Source organism: Anarhichas minor, unplaced genomic scaffold (assembly GCF_050575085.1).
Source record: "Anarhichas minor isolate MPS153535 unplaced genomic scaffold, ASM5057508v1 ptg000041l, whole genome shotgun sequence".
Taxonomy (NCBI): domain Eukaryota; kingdom Metazoa; phylum Chordata; class Actinopteri; order Perciformes; family Anarhichadidae; genus Anarhichas; species Anarhichas minor.
Window position 1 is genome coordinate 233542 of NW_027466487.1, and position 22342 is coordinate 255883.

The window sequence follows — 22342 nt, forward strand, 5'->3', positions numbered from 1 at the left end:
GAGAAAGTGAAGCTAAATTATTTTCATAAAAATAGAGACACAGAACAGACATGACATAGTTTTAAATTGGAGAGTGTAGAAAAGACCCGAGTAGGCTGGATTATCCTTTCAGGCCTTACAGACATCCACCACAAGGCAGTGCAATCACTTGCAAGCTCATAGTTAGATCAACACAAGTGAAATTTTGATGATTGCACACAACAAAAACAAGTAAAAGTACAATTTAATGAGATACAGGAGTTTAGGGAAAGTTATACTATTAATGCGTATACTGTACATAAATGTTTGTTCATTTGTTTTTTTCTCATGTTTTAATGCTAAATCTATAACTATGTTTTCTCCACAAGCAACAAGGAACTAAAGTTGTATTGGTTTAGGTGGGAATGTACAGTATATGCTTCCTTCTGTATAGTCATATTAGATGCCTGACAACTGCTCTTTTTGTTTGATAATTTCCAGCAGAATAGAACTTAAGGCTGCAAAACAGGGATCATATTGGCACATTAAAACAGACATTCCAGATAGGAATGAATTATTATCTATTCAAATATAGGGACAATGACAAAACCTTTATTAAACAGTGCAATAATTTACAGACATTTACAGCATTTGTTTTTACATTAAAAAAGTGTCTGTTCAGGCCAGTCCCAATGATTAATAATGGCTAAAGACTACAAAACAAACACACACACATTGTCAAACAAACACACGCACACATATGAACAAGTAAACTGTAGCCAATCTGTTAATCTTTCAGGTAAAGATGCTACATTATCTTTTCTCTATCATTCTTTACTTCAATTTTACACCCTTTGCTTTAATTTCTTTCTTACAAATTATTGTTCATGACATCAGATGGTGAGGAGACTATCACAAGCAACTGACTAATCCATAAAAGGTGTATGCTCTACCGTCAGCAAAAACTGAAGCCATTTGCTACATGCCTCATTCAGGATCAATACAAATTAATAAGTAAATTCCACCCCACAAGAAAATATGTATAATATAGTGTAACCTAGTCTAAATGATGCCCAGCATTATTTGTGCTAGGATTTGACCAATATCTCAATTTACCCATATATCATCCAAGGGAATAAAACTGAGAGACTGGGTCATTAACGGACAATAAAATGAAAATGACTCCCTGACACGCAAATATAAAAAAACCTTTGTCATACCTGCAATGATTTTAATTTCTTTGCAACTTTTTGTAGTCAATGTATTAGAGTGGTTTACCTCTAGGAGAATAAAATAGATACCTAATTTAATATTTACAATAGTTTACATCTCTCTGTCATTTTAGAATGTGTGTAATGTATCATTACTGGTAAATTATTAACAATTCATTTTTTTATTATACATATGTACTTTAAACCTGACTTCAAATCAGCTGCTGCTGACAAAGATGTTTCCTACTGTCGGTGTCAGCAAACAGAGCATAATATAATGCACAACCTGATATGTAAACACATAACTTGAGCACAACCAAGAAATGCTGCAACTGTAACAAAACCAAGTAACTGCTTTATGTATATACCAAGTTGCTTCATCTAGCATTTCAGAAGCAGATTTGAATTCTGAGCGTAGATAAATGGCAGAAAATGCTGGGATAGAAATGAGCTCTTATATCTGCAGTTACTCTGAGAACAGACACCAACAGGAATCATTTTAAAAAAGGGGCATCTTAGAGTATTGACACTAATTCTCAATAAAAACACTGAGCTGCCAAAATGATTTTAATCCTATGTTTCAGTGTTATGGTTTTGGCTCTTGTTTAAAAAGTGTCTTAAGTGTTTTTCATGACATGAAATAATTTCAAAGAAACACACAGAGAAATACTGCATGTCATTTTATACCGGGATCATGGTGAAGTTTAAACATGTTGAATATCTGTACAAAATAATGAAAATTCAATGGTATTTCCACAAAATATCCGGTATGACTTAAGGTTTTGAAGGCCAATACATCAGGTATATCATAGTAAATCAGCTACACCAAATCTGTCTAGATGTGTGCCCAGAGGAGCACTGTATGAATTTGTTTTATTGAAAATTCCAACTGGATTCCCAAGCCTCAACCTTATGTATTTTGTGTCGACAAAATTGAATTCTTTATGTGATATTCTCTGCCTCGACCATCTTTGCCGTGTCTTTCTTCACTGTAATCTGTCTCTCGAATCTCGAATCAATCTCAAGAGATCATCACAAACAAGGGAACAAAGATGGGTTCTGCTAAAACTGCTGTCAAAATAGTCAAGGGTACACATGGGCCAATAAAGCCTGTATACAAAATTGAATGTTTGTGACGGTGACACAAGGCTTGTATGGTTGGATTCCTGAGAGAATTTGTCGAGGACCACAAGATGTCTCTGTGTGTGTGTGTGTGTGTGTGTTCACATTATGCAACATTTGTTCTTGTGTGCATGAGAGTCTTTGAAGCGGAGTCTGTGCTTGGATCGATATTTCTCCAGGTAGGTTAGCTGTTTACTGTTGATGGCTCCACGACGTTTCCTGAGACACACATAAAGAAACCTAATGTATGATGGAAGTCAATGACATAACCCCTCTTGATTACCCTTATTCCTGTCTGCCACATTGTCTTCTTTGATACCACCACCAGATGGCACCAAAGAAAGAAAACATCAAGTGCATAAATTGTGTTTTGTGGTGTTTAAAGATGATTTCCTAATCCATGTAAAGCACTTTACATACTACAAAAAGCTTTCAGGTGTGCAATATATCAAAATCAGAATAAGATATTGTTTTTGTTTAATATTGCATATTTGTTTGATATTTGTCTTTTCTGCATGATGAGGATGTAGGATATCAATGTACTCACTGTCTGATAAGTTGAATAGCATCTTCATACTTCATCCCACTCTCTATCAGAGCCAGAGCAACCAGCACAGGAGCCCTGTATGCATGCATAAACACACACAGAGTCACGTCCATGTCTGTTGAGACTGACGTCTGTGTAAAAATAACGACAGTTTATCCGCATCTTTAAAAAAGTTTCAGTAATGCTGTATGATAGAACGATTAGCTCCTGTAAACTAGAATCTGTAAGTGTGTGTATGTGTAAAGTGTCCAACACTTAAAAGAGAGGCCAATGCCACAAAGACTACTGTTGTTGTTGTGTACAGTATCATCATAAGTATTGGACAATAACCATAGTGTGACTGTAATCAAACCGGTCTGACCTAGTTTAACCAAAAACATGAAACTTTCTCTACATGTTAATCCCTGGTGTGCATGTGTTTGTGCATCTCCCTCTCTTGGATTCACTTCAAATACAAACTATATAAGAATAAATCTTTTTTTTTGGGTTTTGTGTGTGTCTCTCACCTCCCCAGTCCAGCCACACAGTGAACTGCGACGCAGCATCCTGGCTCTTCCTGAAACTTCTTTTTCAGCAGACTCAACCAATCATCCACCAGCTTACTTGGGGGCGGGGCTCCATCATCAAACGGCCAATCCTGAAAGAAAAGCAGAACAGTTACAGTACTTCTGTTACTTTGTGTTTTGGTTTTGTCATACTAAGTTTATGTGTGTATGTGTGTGTGTGTGTGTGTGTGTGTGTGCGCGTGCGCGTACCACCACAGTGATGCCGTCTTTCTCCAACGGTGTTTTGTCATAGGTGATATCACAGACACGAACAACTGTGGTGGCACCGAACTGCTTCAGATCCTGAAAGTGACGACAGCGGTAGGAGATAATTTTCACAACTAAGTCAAAACTTCTTAGTTGTTTCAGTTTGCATGTCATCAGTAAGGGAAACATGCAGTACATGAGGTACATGCTTTTGTATGTTAGCTTTCTGAAGCTCTTCGGTGTACTGATGGGGGTCTGTCAACACACAGACACAAGTTTCTTACCTCTATGAAGGAGGTGAGTGTGCTGTCTGTGGGGTTGTGTGTGATGAGGAATCTCATGTTCTTGTGGCACAGTTCCACTGGCGCTGGACGGTTCATGTTGGCCAGCATGATCTTTGATATCCCAGGTTGATCTCTGACCTTTTAATGTTGGGGAGAAATGTACAGTTTATAACTAAAAATGTAACTTGGTGTCAAATATTTGAGCCACATTTTGTTCACATTTTTAAGCTCCTTAGACATTTGCTCATAAAACAGTCCCCAGAAGGCCTTGTAGAGCTTTAATACCTCAAGTTACCTCAAAGTTAAAATGTGTTTTGCTGACTGCAAGCGTTGTAGTTTGTCAGGTTTTTCTCAATCATTTTTCCATGAAACATCACTATTGTATCTTTGACCAAGAGGCCATTTCATGGAAAACGTTTGACATTTCACAGTAGGAAAAGCACAGGTGTAAATGATGAAAGGAATGATGGCTGATTTCCATTACTGAAAATGTTTAAAACGCAACCAAACCAAATCTCATGACTCTTCACAAGGTCACATATTTACAGTCCTTTTATGTAAGTATCATGCAATATAGAGACAAAACAAGCACATCTAGTAAAGGGACAGTGTTCAAAGAGGAATGCAGTGCTGTAGTTAAAGGGCTCCACCCCACCCACAGTTGTTTTCACTTATTTGCTTGATTATACCTCATCTCAAAACTATGTGGGTGGGTACAGACACTTGATTGACTTCTCTGCTTTGGTCACAACTCTATCTGTTGTCCCTTTTCATAGCAGCCATTATGACATATCATTGCAGGGTAAACACAGGTGTAGTTTAGGAGCATTAAGTGTGACCCTGTTCCCTTTAGGTGGACCAGGGCCTTGGTATTGTGCATGCTGCCTCACTGGAATGACTATAACTCACAGCTAGACCGTAATCAATTTGATCAATTACACCTGTGTTTACCCTGCTTTGACATTTCAAACCGGCTGCTGTGATAGGGGCCTGCAGATATATTTTGTTAGTATATCATCGCTCTGCCCAATTTCAACCTGCTCTAATCAGCCAGAATAACTAAAAACACCTGTGTGGGTTTGCTAAAATAAATTAAATGAAAAACGTTCATATCGTCATATTTTTCACTAATCTTGGATTTCGTGAATGCACCTGTAACATTTTACCGATAAGGGCACATTTTATTTATTACATTTAAGTTCATATTATAAACAAATGGATAAACTAAGACAGTGATGACTTTAGCGTCTGATTCAAGGAACACCCTAGAACACAGGAGAAGCATATCAGGCCACTCCTCGTCCCAGTTGCATTGGCACTGGCTGTATTTCAAATATTGTGCGTGCTTTGTCAATGTATTATTTACAGAGAAAGACATTTCATCTGAGCATACTGTGCTAAACCTTCCCAAAAAAAACATGAACTAGTTCTGGAAATAGGGAGCGTGATGTATTTATATGCAAGGCCTGGAACATGAAAGCATTCTTGTAAATAAATCGTACAAGGTAAGCCAAACGCTGATTTTAGCTCACACTGACCTAACTAAAAAAACTACCACAGAATCCTATAACCAAGTCACAACAAGTCAGTAACATGCAGGAGTTTAAAAGTGTTGGTGTGTCACCATATTTAGTGAAGCTCAGGTGACCAGTCACCTCTCACCTTTAGCTCTAGCTGTAGCAGGTAGCTGCTGTGTTTTCAACTAATAGCAGGTCTTCAGGTAACTCTGGACTTATTGTCTCTTATTGAACCTTCTGTTGGGATACTGTTTTTAGCCTTTAAGGTATTTTCCCAATTCTGAGGTCCTGTTGTCTTGAGTACAGTTTTACTCCATCAGCTGATTGTAGTCCAGGAAGCTACAGTGTTTCTCTGTTTTTATCTCTCTGATTGTCACTGCTTCGGTCCTTCTCTCTCAGTAGCACTCTCTTTCTTTCTCTCTCCAGTTAACTTCCAGTGTTGAGGCTCCACGTGTTACCCCATGAGCTGGCTGGTTCACAGGGCAAGGGCCAATGTTCTTTCAGGTTTCAGGGCTGCAGGACTGCATGGTGCAGCTTCATCCCAGATAGGCTCTAAATGTGTTGGGCGTGGCAGTAGTCACCACTCCGCCGCACAGACTCCATCAACCAGCGATTCTAAATTGCAAAACATACAAAATAAATGTAACTCTTCAAATCAACAACTTTCAGAAAAACAGTTATTACAATTGGTACAAATCAAATATCAATAATTCAGCATTTGTTCCAGTGTTCCAGCCTATACTGTATGGCAAAATATCCTAATGACAGCCTTCATCAGTAATATGGAGGCAAACAGGAGGGAAGCTTTGGCTAATGCACTTAGATAAACACACACTTATACGCATTTATACAGATTTTAAAAGCATCAGTTTCAAATACTAAATGAAATTGACAGATTTTTTATTTTATTTTATAAGAGGTCAGACTTGTCCATCACTAATAAACCTAAGTGGACTTTTGGAAATTTGTTGGTCCTTGTAATTATTTAAAATTAAATTCCTGATTCTACCTTGCTTGGACACACACAATGATGAGTAAACTGTCACCGTATGGAGTCACTGAACGATATACAAAAGTGGTTCTACTTTCATGAAATAGTCAAGAATACTGGGAAACTGATGTCAGATGCAGCATGACCTAGAACATCTAATACACGAGGCTCACAAAATATGGGTAACGTTATTATATTAGCCTGCACAATATCAACCAAATCAAATTTGGTCTGAAGGGAAAAAATAGATACATTCAGAAAACCAGTGGTATACTTAAAGTATAGGAGGATGCAAATGTAGAAGAGTAGTGGAATTTTAGGGCAGTTCCTCAGCCTTTGGGACAAAAGACCACATGTTGGAATACCAACCGTAGAACAAAATAAAAAGGAAGGTTATCTCAATGGCTACTTCATGGAGAGCAGGGCTCATAGACCAAGACTGGTCATGTATGTCAGATCACTACTTTGTGAAAAATGCAACAACAGCCATAAACTTTGGCATATGTTGTCATGCAGACAGTAGTTGTGTGATGATGATAAGTACATGTAAGTACATATGTTTAAATTATATTTAGTTTGAGCTTAACAAAATTTAAATGATGACCTTTAGCCAAGATAATATTGTGTCTTGAACAGCTCATTTCCCTTAATGCTGTGATGTAAAAGACAATATACAATATGCTTTTTTGGTTCAGTATATTTGCAGAAAATTCATATGCCGCATTCTGTCTTGGTGAAAGGATACAGGATGGACACTGCTTGGAAATAAAAATGCAGTTTCTTCTCAAGTCAACAAGTTCAATAATCTACTTGGTAGACAAGTAATAATTTAGAAAGAAATTTGTCTGATAAAGCTATTGAAATCTCACATGTATAAAAGGCTGGCACTAAACATGATGGACTTAGGTGAAAAGTATTTTATCTTAACCAAGAAAATGAAAAACAAATGCTGATTATCTTGTATTCAGAAAAACAACAAGCAAAAGTCCAGAGGTACTCTGGGTAATCCATCCTCACCTCTTCATCTCAGCTCAGACAATACAACACACACACACACACACACACACACACACACTCTTCATAATCACATGCCGACTTACTCACTAACTCTCAGTCTATTCCAGGTTGTTGACTATCTATAATTAGGAATTTATCCTGTTGTTACCACTAATCAGGATAGACGTCATTAAATTTCCATCCAGTCAATGCAAAGTGTCGATAGAACAACTACTTAAATGAGTTTTTATAAAGATGCCACACAGGATGAGACACACAGGATGAAAGCAAAAATGTTGTACTGTCACAGACAAGACCAAGCAGTGAATTCACTGAAACTGAGAGACAGACGAGGTATAAAAAAAAAAGCTCCAAAGCATCTAAACATATTTCAATATTAACTTTTCACAAGTAGTGCATACATTTAGCAGACATTAGCTGACATCTAAAGCCGAGTGACTTAATATAAAAATATCATATGAAAGCATAAAGGAACATGAGGGAAATGACGAGACGGTAGCAGTAATTCCAATTGAAACTGTAAGGCAGATCTTCTCTGTCACCTTAGAGCGCAGTTCAGTTTATAAAAACAGGTGCGTCGCCATGGTCGCCTGGCTGCCTGGCTGCTTCCGTGTCACAGGCTGGCTCAGGTCCCAAAGAAGTTAAAAATGGATCTCAATATTATTTTGGAGCCGCGTCAGGTTGCCAAACTATTCTACAGTACGTGCAATGTGAAACACAGTAACCTTGCAGGCTAGTAGTAAAGACAACAACAAGGCAGGTTAGTAGTAGCCTCAAAAAGGACCAATCCTGTTTACACATTCGCCTCTGTTGACAACTACAGAGGAAGTTTTCTGCAGCAGCTCCAATCACAAGTCACTCTGAAAGAGAAGATGTGCTAAATGCCTACATTTGAGTTGTTTCTGAAACAGTAAACAGACAGTCTTCCCTCTTACCTCAGTGGACAACTTTGCTGCTGAACAGGAAAATCCACAAACCACAGTTAGTCCCGCAAAAGCATGCAGTAATCCTTCAACAGTGAGAGTGCTGACCTACAACCAGCTGACTGCCCGTTATAGTAAACTCCTGTAGACACTGAATACCTGCAGCTGTATTTATAGCTGTATCTATACGAGCAGCTCATTCTATGACACACTACAATTATTTTGTGGAAGCAACAGTCTGCAACGCTAGTGCAGCCCTGTCTTCTCACTCGGTCTGTTCCAGTGAAGAACTGTGATTAGCTTGATCACTGTATCTAGCAACATATCTATAAAGTGATAGTCCTTACCTGCTATTCAATGTCATCTCCAACACCAGGCTGAATATTAGTTCTTCTCCCTCTTTGCCACAGAAAAGTCCACCTACTTTTAGTCTTTTTTTCTGCCTCTGGAAGCTGTAATGTCTGGTAGTCAACCAGCAGAAAATGAAGTGTTTGTGCAACAACCTGTTGCACGGCCTCACTGTAACACTAAACTCTCCCTGTACCTCCCGGCCTATCAGTAACCGTTGCGATATCTGTACTGTACGCGTCGCTTTGTGGCTCTACCTTGCTGTAGCATTGCAGTGTTCTGGACTGAGGATCTGCTGTGAGCTGATCTAATCAGGCTGAGCAGCCATCTGACCCTGACAGCCCTGTCACTACCAGAACACTCTACAGTTAATGCTCTTAGAGGGAGAGCAGAAGAGCCTCACTCCCTCCTCCTCGTGCTCTTCATCCACTCCACTCCTTTTTCCCTCCCCTCTTCCAGGGTAAAGAAGAGTTGCTGTCCTCCCCTTTCCTCACCCTTCCTATAGGCTGATGCTTACAAGGCTCGGTCAAGGAAGTGTGTGGTCTCACATTCAGTACGGTGCACAGGAACACGATCATTACAGATCAGTGATTTCAGTTCATGTTTCTCTCAAATATAACTAAAATAATTTGTGAAACTGGAGGTCCAATGGGTTGTTTCTGTCTTGACACGTCTGTCTGGACCTTCTCTTGTTTTCCTTTTCTCCCTCTCTCCCCCCTGTCCCTCCATGTACCAACTAAAAATAGACGTTCCTTTGAGTTACTACCAGACATATTGGACAAGTAAAACCTTTGAGTCCCAGTTCACGGAATTGACTTTCTCCTTAACTGACAAATAGTCTCACGTTAGTTTGTGTTCCTACAGCCAAACTACCGTGTGGAACTACTACTGCTGTTGCCTCAGCGCTTTGCCTCAGTGTTTGTCTAAAGGCTCAATAAAAAGAGGGAAAATTGCAGGACACTTTTTTTTCATGTCATTTAAAGCAGGCTTCCAAAAAAATCCATGCAGCTTTGTATTTTTGCGTTTTTAAGGTTTGTTTACAAGGTTACGGGATGGATATGTGAGTGCAGAGAGTCACAAGGTAGTCATATGTACAGACGTCTCAAAGCAGAACAAGCAGGGGCCTCACTCACTATCAATCACTTTGAGTAGAGGTTGACATGACTGTTCCCCCACGCACAGAGCTTTAAAAAAACACACTACTTGAACGCTTTCCAGTTTATCACATTGAAATTGGAGCGTTCAGGATCATGACTGCTGCTTATTGCTTAAGTCATTTTCTGTGTGTTTACATGCTCTCAGAAATGGAGCTGTGTTTGTTGCTTGCATTATGGTGAGAAGCATTCGGCTTCTGTATGATGACCCAGTGCTATCTCACTTAATACTTTCCTTATGGTGACCTGTCCCCTTTGTTTCCAGATAATCAGTGTAAATATAGACACAAGTGGTGATCAGCGGGTTTCCAAAAACAAAGTGGCTGTTAGACAGATGAAAACCTTAGATGGAAAAAGAGAGGGTACTAGTTTGCCTTGATGTCCTTTGCTGAGGACTTTGACTGCAAACAACATCTAAACATAGAATAGAGGTGAATATGGCTTGTTCACACATTATTCAGTACGTGTATTTTACACCTTTCAAAGCACAGGTGGCATCGCTATGATTGTAAACAGTCAAAAGAGACAGGAACATGGGCACGGCATGCAACAAAATGTTTGAAGGTGACATTGCAATTTGTTTCTGAGATCACAAAGCCAATTTAGACAGACTATAAACATTACCTGAGTTATACATACAACAAGGGTTATTGAGGCTGACTGACTGCATTGCTTTAATAATCATCTATAAAACAAACTAGAAAGGTGCACTCAATAGAGTGCAGATCTCCGCCAGGAGTGTCTGCAACAACCACAGCAATGTTTAATTAAATGAATACAAACCACAATTAGCTAGTGTAGACCACTAGTGTGTCAGACGTGTTTTTCACTCTCACTGTAATATGCAGATGTCTGCACAGGGTCTGTGCACACAAACACGCGCACACAAACACGACTGATCTCATTATCTCCGGGCGGAGATAATAATCCACCTAAGCATTCAACAAAAAAGTACATCATAGTAAGTGTGGAAAGGCTGGATTTCCATTGTTTTCACAGGTTGAGTTATAAATTAAATTGAATAAGAGAATTATTTTAATGTAGTGGAAACTTGAATATTTATAGATAACATGACAGAAATAAACATCTGTGAGTCAATTTCAGCAGCATTTGAATGTATCCCTTTAAAGTTAATTGGTAAATGGACTTGTATTTGTATTGCGCCATTCTAGTCTTCTGACCACTCAGAGCTCTTTTACGAATGTCAGTTTCTTTTGAACTTTTGAATAAAATATATGCCATTACACACCAGAGACATCGTCCCTCCGTCTTCTTGTTGTCAATGCACATACTCTTCCTCTCAAAGCTTCATCCATATGATCCTCCTGAGGAACAGTCAGCTCCAGTGGGACCATCTGTTTTGATACTACCAACAGCATTGCACTGGCCTAAACAGGGTTGCTGCAATGTTTTCTGGAAATGTGAGCTGACACCCTGTAGGTCAGCTCTCAGCTGGCAGTCTTGTGCTTTTGACAGAGCCGAAAGGACACTTTGTGCGCCGGCTGTGGCGTCATGAAAGCAATGGTCTGACGTGCAAAGGCTCCACAATCCTTTCACCTCAGCTTCAACGAAATGTCAAGGAAGAGTTCAAGCCTTATTTTCATAAACCAAACATTGCTGATGGTGGCCATGATGGAAGTTATGAATCATTATGCTCAGACTCACCTGCCAGAGTTGGACTAAAGCAGCAACTATGAAAGGGGATCATTTATTACCTTGTTGTCTCATATCAAACCCTTCAGTGTAACAACTCTTAAATCATGGCCTCCATGATAACGCGGCTAAATACTATGACAATGGCACTTTATATCTCTTGATCTTGAGTCATGCCAAACATATTCTTCAATTCATATCTTGTCAAACTGTGTGTGTGTGTGTGTGTGTATTTGTCAAAGTGCATTTTTGAATTTAAAAGATGACATATTGTGAAATTACTGATTAAAGAAGAACCAATGCTGCTGCCAAAGTTTAAGAGGTTTGCTGGAGAATAAAACGATATTGCATAAATACATTTAACACTATGAACATACACACTCCATTACTTTGCACGTTTGTTACTTAACTATTTCTCGTATGTTTGTCAAGTTTTGTTTACCTGTTGATTTATTAGATTATCGTTGGAAAGCTATTCTTGGCTTTATGTAATGATTGGTGCTATTTAAACCTCCGATCACATTTATAGAAGCGCTCTAATCTGGCTCAGTCTCTCGTCTCCCTCTGTTTTATTTGTGGCTGTTGAATACAGACATAGCCTCCTGTAAAAAAAAAAAGTCTGACCTACAGTGATCTAACCATAGTCCATAACTGACTGGTTTATCATCCAGTTTACAATGGTATGAATAACTACAGTGGTGGAAGAAGCATTCAGATCCTTTACGTCAGTAAAAGTACTAATACCACACTGTGAAAATATTCCAATACAAGTAAGCAAAGGATGTAAGCAAAGCTTAGCTTCTAAAGTAAAGTTACTCTTGTAATGACTTGTATACTACGCTGTAATTACAGTTGGTAATCCCTTATTAATTGTCCATCTTTGTCTTTAAACTACTCAGATACAAGGTTAATGTTTCATTAATCCATGTCCTGACTACTGATGTCTCTATAAATTTCTGTGTCAATCACTCCTGATGAATGACTGAAATGGTGCTGAACCACGTTGATATATACAATTACACAGTGCGTCCCCTCCCCTGGACTAATTTGTAATTCTGTCCCCCAGGCACACTACTCATGCAGCAGTGTGAAATACTGTGTAATCCCCGGAGCAACTATGAAACTGGATATGAAAAGGGGTTTCTCCCAACCGTTTTATATTTTATAATGTAAGCTGCCATTTCCTGTTTCACACACGGAGTGCATGAAGACGCAGCATGGAGGACTGCGTGGTGGAGAAGCAGCATTATGCTGCTTGTTGGATCATATCCTATTTCAGGGGCTTCCTGTTTTGAGCCATGCTAATATTTTGAAGTTCAACTAGATTACTCAAGGAAACAAACGATTAGTTACTGTATGTCAGTGTTACCTATACCAGTTTATAATGACTGCAGGTTGCAGTTGATCTGGAGGGATCTTGTGTTGCAGGTTGTATCTATATAATATGATACAGGACATTATGATCAAATGTAATGCAATACCGTGCTAATAGATACACAACTTGTATTATATATAACAGTGTCATGTATAGCAGGACCCCCATAGGTTGCAAAATAACTCTGAAGGATCGGAAGCAGATAACCAAGATAGGAAAACAGAGGAAAACATTAACCCTACAAATGTACTTATATTTACATATCCAACATTTCTTTCATCTTTGCCTGTTTTCACTTGAATAATGGATCGTTTTTGCAGCTTTTCAGGTCACTAAAACTAAATCAAATAAAAACAGAAAAGGGTTGAGAGCCATTGGGGAGATTTAGTGGACCTTTACTTTACTTTTAGTTAAAAAAAACTGTTTCAGGGATCAAACTTTTAAGGCTTAACCCCACAGCAAAACACCTACTGTACCTAAACCTCTTTTTCTAGCCAGGTCATGAAAATAACACGTCATACTGTACCCTTAGCTGATCATACTATACAAGGAAGTGTGGAAAGGGCCTGTGTGTTTGTGCACATAAACAGGTACACGCCCTCAGAAACATGCTTACAGGAGAACGCGCGCACACACACACAGGTTCAGAGAAAAATCCTATACATACTTAATAACACACACATACACACACACACACACACACACACACACACACACACACACACACACACACACACGCACACACACAAACAACAAACACACACAGTCAAGCATGTGGCAAGCAGCAGCAGCTGCTGTGTGTATAATTAGAGTTTTTGAAAGCTGAGAGTTGGACAGCAGGACTTTCACCTGCAGACTGAAGAGTTTGCTTGACAACCAGCTGTCAGCATGACAATGCAACTTTACTTGCCAGGAACATTATGTAAGTATGTATAAGTAAGCCTTGCAGCCCCGAAGATCATGAAGAAAGAAAGCAAATAAAGTGTAGGATACATGCGCTCATGCAACCTGTTGTTATAGAAGCAATACTTATTTCTCGCCAACAACACAGAATGTCCATAACACATGTGCAACAGGTCAAATAGAAGGTTCCAGATCAATACTCGTGAGTCAAGGACGACTTCACCATATGCTGAGATGTCTGGCTTTCAAAACTCACTTTCCATCTCACCATCCAATCCTTCTGTTTTGAAATAGACACACCCACATGGATTTCAAAACAAACAAAAAAAAGCTCCAAGTGACTTCCATAGATATCTTATTGAATATATGTAATGCCACATTTGTAAATGTCAAGCTATGGGGAAGTACATACAAAGTACTTGTGATATAAAGCAACAGTCATTTCAAAAACAAGGTTTGTCAGGTGAAAAACAAAGCAGGGTGTTGATATTATTCTGATCTTATTCATGCTGCCGGTTGACAAGCTGCATCCAGAAAGTCGACATTCTACCTCCATCTAGTGGAAATGACACACAGGTGCAGAATGTGCTGCTACAAACACAGCAAGATTAGTGTTTGAGATCGGTTGCAGCTTCATATGGCTCTTTTATGAATGTGGGGTTTGAGTGCCAAAGCTGATGAATGCTACATGTATGGGTCCTGACATTGTTCATGCTGGCTCACTGGCTCACTGTCACTCTGTTCACATGACGTAGCCATAAGATGTTTAAAGTGTTCTCTTCATTTGTATGACTTTATTCTTCAGATCCTGAATCAGTGTATGGTATTATTTGACCCTACCCTACTTATTTACTTCCCACCTAATGAGGGATTACTTCAGAGCAGTATTCAGTTCAGAATGATGTTGTATTAGACTGGTATTGCCATTGCTGTGTTTTAATATTGATACTACAACTAGTGGGATTATGCATACAGTCACTCTAAACCTCAGACACACTATAGAACAAAACAAACACAGGTTTTTGTTTTTTTCCTTTGCACAATAAGTGACACAATGATCAATTGAAAAGATCACAAACTATGGGGCAGTGGTCAATGGTGAAATAGGCTAGTAGACCAAAGTTTAGTCAGAGTTAGGATGGCGTTAAAATGGCTTCAGGCTGACGTGAGGCTGAGTAAGACCCATCTGCAACCACTAAATGGATTAAATCTGCTGCACACTCAGCTCTCATCTCGCTGTGTTTTACGTCAAAGCAGTGGAGGCAATATGCCGTAATAAAGAAGGTGGTCACAGCACAGTCTCCTGTGTTTCCGCTCAGCCAGCTGTTAGTCTCTGCAGTGTCGTCCACCTGCCGCTGTCTAGACCCCTACAACATGTTTTAATACATCACAGAGAGTAATATATATGCCAGGGACAATGACAAAATCAATAAGTCTGCTGCATGCTGACGGTCACAATGTTAAGGATTCAGTGTTTTACGCTGAGGGGATAGCGCTCGTTCATTTTCCCACCCTGATTTTCTGAAGCTAATCATTTGACCTGCTGCCATCACAAGGGAAACACCATTTAATTTAAGAGCCATTCAATTACCTTGGAGAATGCAAAGGAATTTGTAGATGCGTTTACTCTACCCACAAGCAAACTATTTTAATACATCTGTAAACCTAATAAATAATCAAACCTCTCATTCTTAGTAAGCCTTTTTAAAAACAGCTGATATTTTCACAAAGATGTAACTGCAAGGACTGCCACCAAAGTGTATTGCAGTGCAATGAAACATCTGGGGTCTCATTTATAAAACAGTGCGTATAGGATCCACACTAAATGTTTGCCTACGTTCAAATGCACGTAGCCCAAAAATATTTAGATTTATAAAACCTTGCTCACCTGCCAGTGCACAATTTCCTTTTATAAATCCCAAATCAACCTGTAAATGTGTGCAGCTGGTTCATCCTCACATCCCGCGCTCTACACGCCCACATTCAACCATAAATGGTCAACGCAAAGCACCTCATGAATGTTGATAATTAGAGATGAGCCTGCTGATCAGTGGATCTTTATGGTGAATCACGGCAACTACCGCGTGGAAGAACACTTAGAAATGAGACCCCTGGTCTATAGCCTCATTCAACTGCTTTGTATCTGAAAATGTATTCATCTATTATTCATAAAACAACTTTTGAAGAATTCCCTTACACTGCCCTGTAAAGTGACGATTAGATTATCTTGAAAAAACATTTTCAAACCATATAAAATAAACAATCAAACATATTTACAGAATAGTTTCTAGGTATCAATGACATTCAATGCTACACCCAGACAATTATTCCACTGAAGAATCCCATCTGTTTTTATTTAATAGATTTGGGAAGTCGAAGGCTAAGATGTATCAGTAATAGTACTTCGCTAATGTACAGTTCCATCTTTAAAAAAGGCTTTACAAATGAAGTTAGAAGAAAGTCAAAGAGTATCACAGCTTTTTAAATGTACTTGTAGAATGTCGGATTAATTAGTGCTGTGTAAGAGCAACATGACCAAATCCAAATTAACTTGTACTAGTTAGCAGGCGGGTCAAGGTTAACTTAACTGCAAAGAGCTGAATGTTTTGCTGTGACGAACAGATGGTTCGCTGAGATTAGACAGCTGACCTGCTCACGGCTTGGCTGAACGTCTTGTGATTCCTCTCACGCCTCATCGCAAGAATAACAAGCTTTACCTGTGATTTCAATGTAAGTGGGTAAAGTGTGCATTTAGTCCAATTTCTTTCCCTACATAACCGTAGTTAGTTGTTTTCAATTCATTTCAGTTGTTGCGCATGAAACATGCGAATACATTATTCAAAGGTGATTTTAAAAGACGATAAGTTTAATAAATATCTAGAAATAAATGTCACGATCATCTGTAATTACAGCTGGAAAATGTTGCTCAAAGTATCTTAAGATGGATGAAAACCTCCCAGTAAAGAGTTGTGTTTTTACAGTGTAAGATCTTCTGGTTAATTCCCTTTTGGACTTGTTTCTGTGGAAAAGCAGCCGGAGGTCAGATTAAAACAGGATGGGGCCAGTTGGTCACGTGTAAGCCAGGTTGGAGTTAGGGCTTTGAGGCAGATCATTGTTGGAGGATATATAAACCAGCTCAAACAAATCTGTCCACACACATAACGCGCTGTTGCTCTCAGGTCGTCTCTTTCTGCAGGACTGTAAGTGTCAAGAAATACGAATAAGGATAAAAAAATATTTGCCTCAAAATTTAAGAATCCAAGATCTACACGGGACATCTGCTCTCCATCTACTGCACATCTCTGCATCAGCAGCCATGGTGCTCGAGGAGAATGAGTGTGACTCTGTCTTTGACCTCCAAATCACGGTAAGTACCCCACAGAGAGCTTAAGTTAACCTTGCTGCTAAATTCACTGCTACAGCTATAATCCTTGGGCAAAGTTACATGACTTTTACCTGGATACCACAGGTTTTTTTACTGCATGGCTACATATAGAGTGCATAGACAATTGGGTGTCATGTTATGAAGATATATATATATATTATCAGTTCAAATTAAAAATGTATAGAAACACAACTCTAATCTGCTAAAACATAAACTTAATTTGTAAATGTTTTACTTCAGCCACACATAAACACCAGTTCACTAGCTTAGGGCCCCACCTCGGCCGGAGCGAGCCTTCGTCGGTTGTTTGGAGAGTTTGAGGAATGGTTGGTGGAGGTTAGCCTGGATGAAGCGGTTTGGGGAAAGGCTAGGTTGAGGGTCCACTGCGGCTCCCGGGCCTTGCAGACCCCCCGGTCCATATGGGACAGTGGATGGTGACTATGGGGGAAGATAACCTTTAGTGAAGTGGTTTAACGAGAGGGAGGGAGGGTGGGGTGCGAAAGGCGTGGCAAGCCGAGGTTTAGTGTCGGTGGGTATTTATAGGAGTGTGGCCGGAAGTGGGGGAGCGGCTGAGGTGTGGTCCTGCTCCTGAAATTCAGCTAAGTTTTATCTCCAATATAAATTATTTGACAATGTGATTGAATCTGTTTGTTTTAGGAGGAGCATGTGGAGACTCACTATGGGAACGTCCACTGCATCATGACAGGAACTCTGAAGGCAAACCTCCCCGTCATCCTGACATTTCATGATGTTGGACTGAACCGTAAGTCCCAGCAATAGTGTGGTGTTTGTAAAGTTTGTATCCATCATCACTCATCACTTTGTTTATATCAGCTAAGCTGAAAACTACATTTCCCTGGTATTGTATCTTAAGAAATACAGTTTGTTGGTTCATTATGAAAAATAAGCTTAGTTTGCATGAATGCATCAAACTATTCTTTCTAATATTTCATATCCATCAACACTTTATTTTACAGTTTAATCCAAGCGTCTTGCGCATTTCTAATGTATTATTCTCTATAAATAAATATATATCTGAGTGATGTATATTTTTTATTTGCTTGTGTCTTGTTTCCTTATATTATATTTCATATTCCTATCACCTTTTATCACTTAACTTCAACGGAATTTATGTAATTTTTGTTTTTTCTTCTCATAGACAAGTCCTCTTTTGAGACACTCTTCAACCACGAGGACATGCGGGAAATCATCAGACATTTGCCTGTTTGTCATGTTGAAGCACCAGGACAACATGAGGGAGCCAAAACTCTGCATAATGAGTCAGTTCACTGTCTTTGTTTTTCTCAGTCTGTAATGTATTTACGTTTCATGCTGTAATTTCATACACCAATAACTAATTCAATATAGTTAAAAGGGAGTGGATCCCACACCTGCTGATGGTTATGTTGACTTTTGACCCTTCAGCTATTCCTACCCTTCCATGGACCAGCTGTCTGAAGCGCTGCCCGCTGTCCTCAAACACTTTGGGTGAGTTAATCTGACACTCAACAAACACTTTTCAGTTGTCCTGTCGTTAAAGGTTAGACTATTTTCACATGACACACTAGGATCTACCTCAGGTTGACCTTTTGATTGTGTGCTTTGCAGGTTGTCTCGGGTGATCGGATTGGGAGTTGGAGCGGGAGCCTACATCCTGGCTAAATTTGCTGTGAGTTCAAATGTCGTCTCTAAATCCCATTTGAACTTGACACGTAATGAGAGCATAGTTTGATACTTGGTTTGCCAAAACTTTCACTTGTCAGCACAGACCCTCACTTTCCCCCTAGTGTACACAAGCATTTACGTAAATCAGATCCATGTCAGAGTTACTGATAAGATCTTTCCTACGCATAGCTACACAGATACAACTACATGTTTGATAAATTCCAGAGGTTGGATGACATTTGTTAAACCGATAATTTAATTATTTGCTGTCTGAAACAGCAGCCATGCTGTCAATAAATAACTCTGGATAGGGAATAGAAAGATGGAATCTAAGGTATAAACTGAAATCTATGGCTATATAAATCAATGATGTAATCCAAGAACACGACACACTTAAAATGAGAGAACTGCAGAAAAACATGTTAATATAGGTAAATGAGTTATTGAATTCATATTACTAACAGGTCCTCTGTGTTTGTGTGTGTAGCTGAATCACCCAGATATGGTGGACGGATTGGTTTTGATCAACATCAACCCCAGCGCTGAAGGACTAATAGATTCTGTTGCAAGCAAGGTGAGCAGCATTTGTGTTGTGATCACTCACAATGTATGTAGAATAAGATCAAAACCTGTTCCAAATAATGTGTTACTTTCAATCAATACAACCGGCTGTATTGACAGATATTAGATTATAGGCCACAAGAAGAGTAGTGACAGTGTTTGTCCTTGTGTTTGATTTTTCATTTCATGATTGTTTTAAACCTGCTGTAACATAGATATAGTATTATAGGCTATTATCTGAATGTAGCTGAATGTAATTGTTTGTATGTTTTGTGTAAAGATCACCGGCTGGACCCACACTCTCCCGGACACAGTCATCACACACTTGTTTGGAAAGGTAAGCTATCAGGCTTACTTAGTTACCAGGACAACAAAAGTGAATCTTTAAATACATCTTTGATTACTAAATATCAAGTCCGTCTTAAATATAGAATACAGATTATTTCTGTCTTCCTGTCTAACTGACTTTTCAGGATGAGATTGAAACCAACCATGACCTCATAGCTACATACCGTCACAACATCACCACAACGATGAACCAGTCCAACGTGACTCAGTTCCTCCACTCCTACAGCAAACGCAACGCTCTGGAGGTGGAGAGGCCTGTTCCTGGAGGAAACATCAATGCCAGAACCCTCAAGTTAGTACAAACATTGATCTTTACAGAGGGCATAGTAGCAGGAAATTCAAAATGGATAGTCTGATGTTTTTTTTCACATATTATAATGTCCTTGTTAGTGGTAAGAGGTAGAAAGCATCTAACAAAGTGTAGGTCATCATCATTACATTGTTGAAGCGGACTCTGTCAATCCTATCCTGTCCTATGTGTCTTACTTTTCCTGCCTGTTTCACCTGTCTGTGTGTTGGTTTACAGGTGCTCCACTCTGCTGGTTGTAGGAGATAATTCTCCAGCTGTGGAGGCCGTGGTCGACTGCAACTCTAAACTCGACCCCACCAAGACCACACTGCTCAAGGTAACCAAAGGACTGGCTGACTCAAAAATTAAGCAAATAACCAAATAATTAAAGTTAAAGCTGCAAACCTGTGAAATGAGTAATCTGTTATTGTCAAATAACAACTTGTAATTAATTCAACTGAAAGCCCATTAACCTAACACCGGGTAAAGCGTGACTTTTGCACTTTGCTCTTCTAGATGGCGGACTGTGGAGGACTTCCTCAGGTGGATCAGGTGGGCTGTGACATGTTATTGGCTACTCCGCTGGCAATAATGTAGAATCTGCACTCCTGATTGGTTGGAAATATATTTAATACTTTTCATCTTTCTCTCCACAGCCAGCCAAAGTGATTGAAGCTTTGAAATATTTCATCCAGGGCATGGGATACTGTAAGTCACTCGCCTAAACTATCCAAATCTTAAATTGGAGTTATCTCAAATGAGAGATCAGTACTGAAAGTATTCCCATATCTGTCAGTTATGGCAGCTACTCAATTCTTCCTCTGTTTATTTCTAACAAACCCCTATTAAACATCACTTTCTGTAAATGAGAGGATTATTGTAACCCCTCATGAGGCGTTTAGGGCAGAAAATGATAAAGGCATAGGTTGAATCAATATTGTGCAAACCGTTGATTGAATAAACTCTAATCACCATTAAAAGCTGTTGCAGAATATAAGAAACATCTCTCCTCTTTCTCCAGTGTCCAGTGCCAGCATGACCAGACTTCGTTCCCGGACGGCTTCCAGCTCCAGCATCTCGTCCGTCGATGGCTCTCGGAGTCGCGCGCACACCAACGAGCTGCAGTGTGTCCGAACACACTCGCACAGCACTGAGGAGAAGCGCGGGCGCTCGCACACCGACGTCTCCATGGAGTGTAATTCCAACAGTAACCAAATCTCGTCAAAGTCCACTTAAGCGGAGTCCTAGAGCACACTCTGCACTAAATTCCATGCACATAAATCAAAGCATACCTCATTATATCTACCCAGACAGCTTCTCTCTGTCGTGCCCTTTACTCTGCACTATCTCTAGCTGAAAGGTCAAAGGTCGTGAACCTTCATGTGACTTTGCTCTGTCCCTCTGAGTCCCTCATCAACTGCACAATCCTTTCCTGCGTCTCTCTCTTGGCATTGTTCCCAATCTCTCCATCCAACTGGTCTCCTTCTCTCTGAACTGTTGCTGTATGTCTCTCTGTATCCTTCTTTACGATGTGTTTCTCTCACAGTCCCTGTTCGTCTTCTTTTCTCTTTTCTTTCTTTTCTTCTCCCGACTGATCTAGTACCAGAGATTCTTCCTCATGCTCTGATATTTATCACAATAGACACTACATGAGGAAATCGTGAAAGCTGAAATGTTTTCTTTGGAAATTGTGTGTTTATGTAAAACTCAGATGTGTATTCATGTTATTAATATAATTTAAATGAAAAGATCCAGTATTTACTAGTGTAATAACTGGATGTTCATAGCTAATGTGTATTGATTATATGCAACGGTGAGAGTTGTGTGATATAAACCGGTAATATGTTACTGATAGAAGTTTAAGATCAGAAATTGTTGTTTTAAATTGGACTGGCTTTGGCAATTTCGTGAAAACAAAGTCATATTGTTAGTGTAAAAACATGTTACATTCAATTCAATCATTAAAACAGATGTAAGTGTTTATTGTGCTGTCAGTCATCTAAGTGGCCCTCATTTATTCTAACTGCAGATGAAAAACAGAACACTGTGACCTGTTATTTTACCATTTACTGCTATCACTGTCATGCATCTTGAACTTAGCAGCCCTACAACTAAACATGTTGGATTCAAATGACAAAACCAGCTATCAAATAAGATTGTGATTGTTACAGTAATACAAACAACATAATTCTGACAAAATACTGTTCATATAATCACCATTCAATCTCGGTTATTTGATTGGATTAATTGTAAAATGAATAAAAAATAAAAAAGACAATATGTTCTGGTTCTGCGTCTTCGATTTTCAGTCACGAGTCTGATAGTTCCATGTGCAACGC

At 39.3% G+C, this 22342-nt stretch overlaps 2 protein-coding genes across 5 annotated transcripts; one reads left to right on the forward strand and one right to left on the reverse strand.

Annotated features, from left to right (window-relative positions):
* Nucleotides 1–2275: 2275 nt before the first annotated feature.
* On the reverse strand, nt 2276–4004 carry LOC142969433 (protein tyrosine phosphatase type IVA 3). 4 transcript variants are annotated; one of them, XM_076109319.1, is made up of 5 exons: nt 3875–4004; nt 3594–3686; nt 3345–3436; nt 2839–2913; nt 2276–2510 (listed from the first exon to the last, which is right to left on the reverse strand). In XM_076109319.1, exons 1-5 carry the CDS (start codon nt 3980–3982, stop codon nt 2393–2395), a joined length of 486 nt encoding a protein of 161 aa, XP_075965434.1. In that variant the 5' UTR covers nt 3983–4004; the 3' UTR covers nt 2276–2392. The 4 variants fall into 4 exon arrangements, with proteins under 4 accessions (XP_075965434.1, XP_075965433.1, XP_075965435.1 ...); XM_076109318.1 differs by having other exon boundaries at nt 3345–3475; XM_076109320.1 differs by lacking the exon at nt 3594–3686 and having other exon boundaries at nt 3345–3475.
* A 13067-nt stretch (nt 4005–17071) lies between these two features.
* LOC142969655 (protein NDRG1-like) lies at nt 17072–21239 on the forward strand. The gene is made up of 12 exons (XM_076109660.1): nt 17072–17122; nt 17798–17903; nt 18300–18420; nt 18566–18628; nt 18749–18809; nt 19293–19379; nt 19647–19703; nt 19840–20006; nt 20241–20340; nt 20520–20555; nt 20660–20711; nt 21025–21239. Exons 1-12 carry the CDS (start codon nt 17072–17074, stop codon nt 21237–21239), a joined length of 1116 nt encoding a protein of 371 aa, XP_075965775.1.
* The last annotated feature ends 1103 nt before the right edge of the window (nt 21240–22342 follow it).